Source organism: Euphorbia lathyris, chromosome 8 (assembly GCF_963576675.1).
Source record: "Euphorbia lathyris chromosome 8, ddEupLath1.1, whole genome shotgun sequence".
NCBI classification, from domain to species: Eukaryota; Viridiplantae; Streptophyta; class Magnoliopsida; order Malpighiales; family Euphorbiaceae; genus Euphorbia; species Euphorbia lathyris.
The window spans coordinates 33,212,661-33,221,542 of record NC_088917.1 but is presented as its reverse complement, the minus strand read 5'-3'; the positions used below and the strand labels follow the sequence as shown (position 1 = coordinate 33,221,542).

Genomic DNA, 8,882 nt, shown 5'->3' with positions numbered 1-8,882 from the left:
TACTATAATTAGTTGATGTGTCCATTTAGCAATAATTAATTAAGCTACTCCATTAATTAAAACGATCCACTATCCATCCAAAAAGTTTTCAGCTGCATTTTTCTGTTAAATTTGTCCACCAAAACTTTATTCAAAAACTTCTTACATGATCTATCTATATATATATATATGTTAATCCAAAATTTTAATATAACGACCCGGTCCCAATCGCGATACCAAGATGAAAAACTTAAGCAAACATGAACTAATTGGTTGAACTATATTATTAAGATAAATTTTTACTATATATGCAAAAGCGTTTTAAAACCATAAGAAACAATAAATGAAATTTGGACCAAAGCAGACTATCTACATTGTGTTAAGTTACGTGTTTCATTTAAATTGATAAATGAAGTCCAGAACTTTGAACTTGAAAGAAGCTGCTTAAACTAAGGTAAAATTGAACATGTATCAAGCTTAAACTGATATGTTAGATGAAGAATTGGATTTGAAATGTCTACAACATAGTCTACTCCAAGCACACAATAATTATAGAAACCACCATAAGAGGATGTAGTACTTTCATAACACCTATAAACATAAACATAAAGGCATTAACCATTCAAATGTGTCTAACAAAGCCTCTTTAAAAACTACAGTCCCACATAATACATCTGCTTATACTACTGGAAATGACATTCTTCGATTCCATGCTCCATATTCCCACTGCGCATCTATAAGCCTCAACGTGCCTCGTACTGGACAACTGTAAAAGAATAGCTTATCCATGTTAAACCATATTCTTTATTAAGAGTCAAGAGGAAGGGACTGCATGATCTCATTAAAACAACATAAAATTCATATTCACACGCATATGGCATATATTTGGCATACTAGTAAACAACTAGAGACTGCAAAACACTGATTAGTTTCTAACATTTAACCCATGTAAGACATGGAAAGCATAACATATAGTAAGAAATGGGTAACCGTTAGGATGAAAATGGAAACGGTAACCGTTAGGATGAAAATGGAAAGGGTAACCTGCAGGCTTTTTCATCATCAGTCCAAGGGAGATCTATTAGCCACTGAAAGTACAATTGATTTTGTCAATGTCAATCAAACAAAATCTTGCTTCTTTGCGTTAGTTGAGATTCAGGAAGCAAAGAAAAGATGCAAGAGCCATAAAAAAAAAGGTAACAAGATGGAATTCTGCTTTGTTTTCATTGTGAAAAACTCTGGAGAAATGAACTAAAGGTTCTTTTTTATAACCTTAACAACAGTTTTTAATCACGTCCGCTAAGTACTTGTGATTTACCATAAGAGAGGGGATTGTTGCAATTTGAATTTTTGATGAAGGACTAAGTTCATATGATCTAACAATATATATATTTTTCTAATCCACATCAATTCTTGGGGAGGATCAGGAACCAGCTAAGGTACCATAGCACCCCCTAATGTGGGCATTTAGTGAATTCGGTGTCTGGTTGCATGAATTTAACATCAATATAGAACAGTTATCAGATTTAGTCCAATTGTTCTGAGATTCCAAACAACAACCAAATCAATATTTGGAAGTCCAAATAGTCATCAGAAGTTGAGGGGATCTGCTAAAGCATTTAAGCAATATAGCCTAGATTCCATTTTCATATTTTAATGTCTCACAACAAACAAATGAAGAGACATGAACACAGATAATGAGCAAACCACAGAAACAAAACACCTTACATTATTAGCTTGATATTGAATCAATTAGGCTTGTAAGCCTTTTCTATCCGAAACCAAATTGAAACGATATTTGAAATCAGATTGTTGTATATGGATCATAATATCAAAGGGGCTTATCCCGGAGTGGAGCAGAGAGGAGCGAGAGCGCATCGAGCGGAACGGATTTGTATTACGCATTATAAATACATGTAAAAACTATATCTTTTAGTTACACGATCAATAAGAAAACCGCTCATCGCTCCCGGAGACGTTGGCAATTCAAAACTGCCGAACTTCGTTAACAAATCCTTGAGTTCGATCTTTGCTTGATTAATTTCTGTTTTATTTAGCCTCGTTTTCAACACAGATGAAAGTGTTCTAATCAATACTAGTTATGAGGAACTTGTAAACATGTGTTTATTTCAACCAACTAAAAACTAAATACACTTTGAAAGACAGCTACACAATCAATTAGAATTTATGCAAACAGAACATAATTCAATCAAAACCTAGCAGTTAAAGTAGCAGATATTTTTCCACGCAATTAACCTACAAATTTCATAGATTGATGACTCCCTACAATTATTAAACTTAATTATCCTAATAATGGCAAGAAGAATCACATCATATAAACATGGCTAAAAAAGAGAGAGAAGAAGTCATACTTCGACGGGTACGCTTCTTGTATAGGATACGGTAACCACACTCTCGGCATTGAATGACATCTCCGGTCTTCAAAGTATTTTCCATCCCACAATCTACGAATAGGGAATCCAAAATATTCAAATTCAAATTAATAGCAAAACAAAAACCCTAATCCATAATCTTGAAAATACATAGAAAAATCCTATACCTCCACAGATGTAGCTGACTGGCTCAGGTTGAGAATCCATGAATTCGGCCCAGGTTTTTGTTTTTGTTTTCTTCAGCCGCTACTTATAGAAAATCCTCACGCGCTGAGGCCAACTCACAGGAAGAGGAAAAGAAAAGGAGAGGGATTTTCCAAATGAAGTGAACAAGGCCAGCGGCTAGAGAGATGGGTAAATTGCATTTAGGGTCAGTCAAGTTTGGTGTCACTTTTTGAGAGGGGTTAACAATGTAAATAGGAGTAATGGAAAGTTAAATATTATTGTTAATCTTAGGCCTTGTTTGATAAACAATTTAATAATTTAAATTAAAATATTAAACACTTATTTAATTTAAGTGTGTTTGATAACAATTATTTCTCCACCATTTAAATTAATAAATTAAATTAAAAAACACTTATTTTGGTAAGTCAAAATATTTAACTTAACACTTTAAGTTAAACATTGTCAACTAATATTTTTATAATAATTATATCACTCAATATTTTCAGCAATTATAATATTCAGCACTTAAAATTCAGTACTTATTTTTTCAGCACTTAATTTTCAGTTTTATCAAACAGCACCTTAGTTGGAAGTTGTTTTTAGAGAATAAATGAAGGTTAATAGAAGTTAAATGTTTGCTTCCTTTAACCTCCAAATCGGGAGTTAATGGAAATAACGTAAAGTTTATTAAAAAAAAAATTATCTCTGCAAAGTAGATTTAACATTCCTTCCTCTAAGTTAAACTTTTAATTCTTATTTACATTTTATAAACTCTCAGACAATGTCATTTTTTAACTTTCATTTCCATCACTTCTTTTCTCATTTCATTATCTCATTTAACTCCCACCTCATTAACCTCTAAACTCTCAAATAATGGCTAAAAATATCAATAAACTTTATTTTATTTCAATGAGTCATTGAGTTTGTTTTTTTTTTCAATAAAGTCATTGCAACTAATCAAATGATAATTATGTTGGAAAAAAATTTATTTGTATGTGTAATGTGACTTCCATCGTGACAATATATATATATATATATATATATATATATATATATATATATATATATATATATATATATATTGTTGTTGTCGTCATGGGACTATTTCAAGCAATTGAATTAAATAAATAATATTTTTTGGAATTTTTTTTGTTGTTACAGGGATGATATATCATAATTAAGAGTCGACTGTGTTCACATGACCTTATTTACCTGAAATGATTGGAATGGCATTATTGCAATAAAAGAAAATTTTTGATGACCTTATTGAAACAAAATAAAGTTACTTTTTTAAAACTAACTTCAAACTTAAGCTATAATTAGTGCAATTTATCTGTATAGAGATAAATAAAATAAAATGGTCTTCGTCAACCGTGTAAAAAGATTATAAACATGGATGATCATCGGTTCAGTATGATTACTAATCAAACCATTTTGCCAGTTAACTAAAATTAGAATTGAATGAAACAAAATCTATCGATTTGGTTTACTTACTAACTAATGACCGATGTCCCCGCTCAAGTTCTGTCTCGTCCCAATTTCTATAAAAAAAAACTAACTAATGACCGATCAAAATTTATATAAAAAAATATAAATAAAAGATAGTAGTATATTAGTAATAAATATATTAAATAATAAAATAAAATCATAAAAATATGAAATAAATAAAATTTATTTGGTTCGGTTTCCCGTTATATCGAAATTTTGTTGGAATAACTGAATCGATAACTAAACTATACTCTTTGAACAATACATTTTATTAACTAATTGATGTCATTTATACATTTATTTTTTAACATCAACTGTTTCCGAAACTAAGTCGTATATTTCTTTTTTTTTTATTGGTGTTAGTTTTATGACTCCGTGAGTATGGTAAAATATATGCTTATGCAAGTAGAATGAAAAAAAATTATATTATTTTACTCATAAAATTCCAAAAATATTTCCTTTAATATATGCTAAACTAAAAGCAGAAGTGACATAGATATGATGGGATATATATAGAGAAAGAAATAGAATGCATTGAAAATTTGAGCAACACTCTTTGTCAAGACTACACAAAATAGACCATTCGACTAACCAAAATCAACAGTTTTTTTAGAAAAGTGAAGTTGCTTGCCTATAAATATTAATCCCTTAATCTCCTAAGTGACCATATTATTAATTAGCTCCTTCCTTGTTTCTTATAGAAATTATGCTAAAATATTTCATTCTTTTGTGGATACTAGGATCTTCCCTAGAATCCTTTTCTGCTCATATTGATGAAAATCTCCAAATTCATCTTCAAAAAGAATGCAATTTTACTAGATATCCTAATCTCTGCTTCAAAACTGTCATCAACGACGCAAGTCATCAACATCTTCATATTATGTCTGTCCTTGTTAACAAAACAATTTCCGAGACTATGTTGCCTTCTTCCTTCTTCAACTCGGAACTCCATATCCAACAACCTCATTCTCTTTTGGGTATGTAATTCTTTTTATATACATGTTTCATATGCTTATATATCACAAAAAAAAATTAAAAAAATGATTTTTTATCAATCATGTCATGTTAGTCGAGTTGCTGCTATAATAAATCATGCTTTTCGTATCATGAATTGTCACTCTTACATTAAATAGCAAATCTGTGTTAATAAAATAACTATGGATGAATTTGACTGTTGAAAAAAAAAACTTACTTGACTACCATATTAATAACACCTCACATATATTTGATATGTGTTGTCACGTCGCAAATAGAAAAGATGAAATTTTTTAAGGGGTGTTTGGTTGCTTCTTTCCATGCTCATGTTTGTCTTTTCACTTCAAAATTGAAAATTTTAAGTTTTGGTTAGTGATCACTTGTTTGTCTTTTACACATGAAATTAACTTTTTATAAAAGTAGGGAATCTCTGTTATTGGTAAAACAAACGGATCCTTAATATCCTAATGTTGTAACCCGTATCCCAAATTGATTCAAATATTTTTTATTTTTAATTTTAATTTTCACGTGGTGACATAAGTGTGTCAAACATTGTGAGGTGTTATTGAAATTTTTTTTTTGGTAGTTTAAATTGTTAGATCTGACCATAGTAACTTTATTGATATAAGTTTACTATTTTAGTGGTTTTACAATTGAGTTAACAACTCCTTTTACAACATTTTTACAATGGATCGGAGTACTGATTCGGACTACTCAGATTATGTCACGTCAACCCAACTACTAATCTGACATTATTTGAGTGGAGGAATCAGTACCGGTCCCGGTCCAACGTATAATTTCTCTTGCATATTCCAAGATACGAATAAGTTATTTATTATTATTATTATTATTTTGTGACATACATCTTTGTGATTGTTTTTCATTACATTTTTAACAAATTGTCAACCTTATAGAGTACTGTGAAGAGTTGATGCAAATGTCTGTTAAACGGCTACAGCAGTCACTTTTAGCACTCAAACAATCTCCAAAAAACAACAAAAACGATCTCCAAACATGGCTTAGTGCTGCCTTAACTTACCAGCAAGCCTGCAAAGATTCTGCCGACACCTTTCTCCATGTCTCTTCTAATTCCCTCGCCACCGATCGTCAATTCTCTCGTGTTTCCCGAAAAATGGATTACCTTTCCAAATTAGCCAGCAACCCTTTAGCCCTTGTCAACCGGATTACTGGTTCTAACCCTAAAAGTCGACATCTTGAGGAGGTAAAACAAGGTTTTCCTGATTGGGTATCTGCGAAAGATCGGAAATTGCTGCAGACTACCGCCGTGAAGGCGAATGCGGTGGTTGCTAAGGACGGAACTGGAAACTATAAAACGGTGTCGGAAGCTATTAAAGCTGCTAGTGGAAATCGGTTTGTGATTTATGTGAAGGCGGGTGTTTATAATGAGAAAATTCGTACTAATAAAGATGGAATTACTTTGATCGGAGATGGTAAATATACCACTATCATTGTTGGCGATGATAGTGTACGCGGTGGCTCTTCAATGCCTGGCTCCGCCACTTTGAGTTAGTTTTCTATCTCTTTCGTCTCTACCTTATTTAGAATTTTGCCAAAAAAAAAAAACAACTTTTTGGTTTTGATTTTGTTCCATTTAGTTGATATTTCATTTTAACATATTAATTTTTATCTGTTTTTTCTTTTGTCAAAATAAAAAAAAGCCTGTTTATAACAACTGTTATTCATTTATATTTAAAATTTATAAAATTATAAAACATTTATTTTAAACTTTAAAATTGTGAGATTATTCGTTAAAAGATGCGTCAAAGGTCATAATTGAATGATTAAATTTTAATAACCAGATCTGGTTCTAGCCATAGACCAGAACAGACTACCTACAAATTAAAAAAGTCCCACGAAATTTTAATTAGATATAAAAAAATAAAATTTTTATAAATATATTAATACCATTTAAATATGAAATGTTTCAAATAATATAAAATTTTAAACTTAAACTTTATTTATTATTTATTAGAATATATTTAACTTTTATTTACAATTTTTATTAGTGAAGGGGTCCTTTATCTTTTTTTTTTTTTTTTGTTAAGACTTATAAAAAATATATTACAAAAATACCTTTAATAGTAAAGATATAACAGCAATTTTGCATAATTTTAATATTTATTTATTTATCTTCGAATCAAATACAAAAATAAACTAAATTATTATTTTGTATCACGCCCTTGTTTCTAACATTCATAATTCGCGCGTGAACAGCAATTACCGGCGATGGATTCATAGCTCGTGATATCGGATTCCAGAACACCGCAGGACCAGACGCAGAACAAGCTTTAGCTCTCTATATTGCCTCCGATCATTCAGTTATTTACAGGTGCAGCATTGCCGGCTACCAAGACACCTTATACGCACTCGCTCTCCGTCAATTCTACCGAGAATCCGACATTTACGGCACAATTGATTTCATCTTCGGCAACGCCGCCGCTGTTTTCCAGAACTGCTACTTAGTCCTCCGCCGCCCTAGTTCCGGATCCTACAATGTTATTCTCGCTAATGGAAGAACCGATCCGGGACAAAACACCGGCTTTTCTATTCAAAATTGCAGAATTACGCCGAGCTCCGATTTTTCTCCAGTGAAGCACAAGTTTAAGTCGTATCTCGGAAGGCCATGGAAGCCGTATTCAAGATCGATTGTAATGGAATCCGTCATAGATGATTCAATTTCGGAAAGTGGGTGGGTTCAGTGGCCCGGCGCCGGTTCATATGGTAAAACACTCTATTTTGCTGAATACTCGAATACAGGGCCTGGAGCTGGAACTGGTAACAGGGTAAATTGGCCGGGATATCGTGTTATTGGTACTGATGATGCTGTTCGTTTTACCGTCGGGAATTTTATTGCCGGAACTTCTTGGATTCCTTCTACCGGAGTTACTTTCATCTCTGGTCTCCAGTAGTCTGTACGTATGTGAGACTATTGCTTTCTAATTGTTCATACATAAAGTTTATAAATTCTGTTGTGAATTATATATATATAATATTTAAGAAGCAATGCTAAACATGTTTACATGTTTTCTATACATATATGTAACATCAATTGTGTTTAATTTGATCTAATTGACATAATAATCAAAATTATTCTTTTTGCTTTACTTATAACTGATAAGTTATAAGCTTCGGGTTACTTGATTCTTTAATATGTTATTGTCGTTTCTTACATCTAAGTTTAATTATCAAAGTTTAATGTATTCAAACAGGTGGTCTAGGTAGTTAATGTACTCAATCAGCTTAACCATTTACTCAGGATTCAAATTTTAGATAGATGGAAATATATATGATTAAAATAATTGATGATGAAAAAAAAAAGTTGCTTTCTGAAATAGACTTACACATCTCGAATCTGTATTAGTCCGGACTATCAAACTAAGATACCGAATTATTAGATAAAAAAAAGTTTTGATTTTACAATCTATCATTTATATAGTATATATTGGCTAAATTGGATTAAGTTAAACACATACAATTATAAAATAAATAAAGTCATTATCGTATCTAATAAGTCATAAGATTAAATGAAGGGCCAATAATATTGAATGGTGTGATTTCAAGTTTGATGAGATATCAATAATGTTCGATAAAAACCTTTCACATGAATTCGACATGTGATGAGAACGGTCCTTTAAATACATTTCGACGATCAAGTTAACAAGATGTACAAATTATAGAGAGATAGAGGGAACGTGAACTCTTTACTTAGATGCCAAGTGGTGGTATGAATAAGCTTTAGGAGTTGTCACAACCATCGTTGATGCGCTGATCAGGGTGGGCAAATGCATCTTCATCTTTTAAAGTTTTGGGTAAGCCTGAGCTAAATCCATTAGTTGGAGCGTCATTAAAGACAAGTCTTGC

The 8,882-nt window shown here is 31.4% G+C and overlaps 2 protein-coding genes across 2 annotated transcripts; one reads left to right on the top strand and one right to left on the bottom strand.

The window, feature by feature from the left end:
- Nucleotides 1–450: 450 nt before the first annotated feature.
- LOC136204227 (DNA-directed RNA polymerases II, IV and V subunit 12) lies at nt 451–2,735 on the bottom strand. The gene is made up of 3 exons (XM_065995437.1): nt 2,540–2,735; nt 2,352–2,444; nt 451–745 (listed from the first exon to the last, which is right to left on the bottom strand). Exons 1-3 carry the CDS (start codon nt 2,577–2,579, stop codon nt 723–725), a joined length of 156 nt encoding a protein of 51 aa, XP_065851509.1. The 5' UTR covers nt 2,580–2,735; the 3' UTR covers nt 451–722.
- A 1,949-nt stretch (nt 2,736–4,684) lies between these two features.
- On the top strand, nt 4,685–8,125 carry LOC136201989 (pectinesterase). Its single transcript, XM_065992390.1, has 3 exons — nt 4,685–5,002; nt 5,915–6,526; nt 7,236–8,125. Exons 1-3 carry the CDS (start codon nt 4,732–4,734, stop codon nt 7,928–7,930), a joined length of 1,578 nt encoding a protein of 525 aa, XP_065848462.1. The 5' UTR covers nt 4,685–4,731; the 3' UTR covers nt 7,931–8,125.
- Nucleotides 8,126–8,882: the final 757 nt, after the last annotated feature.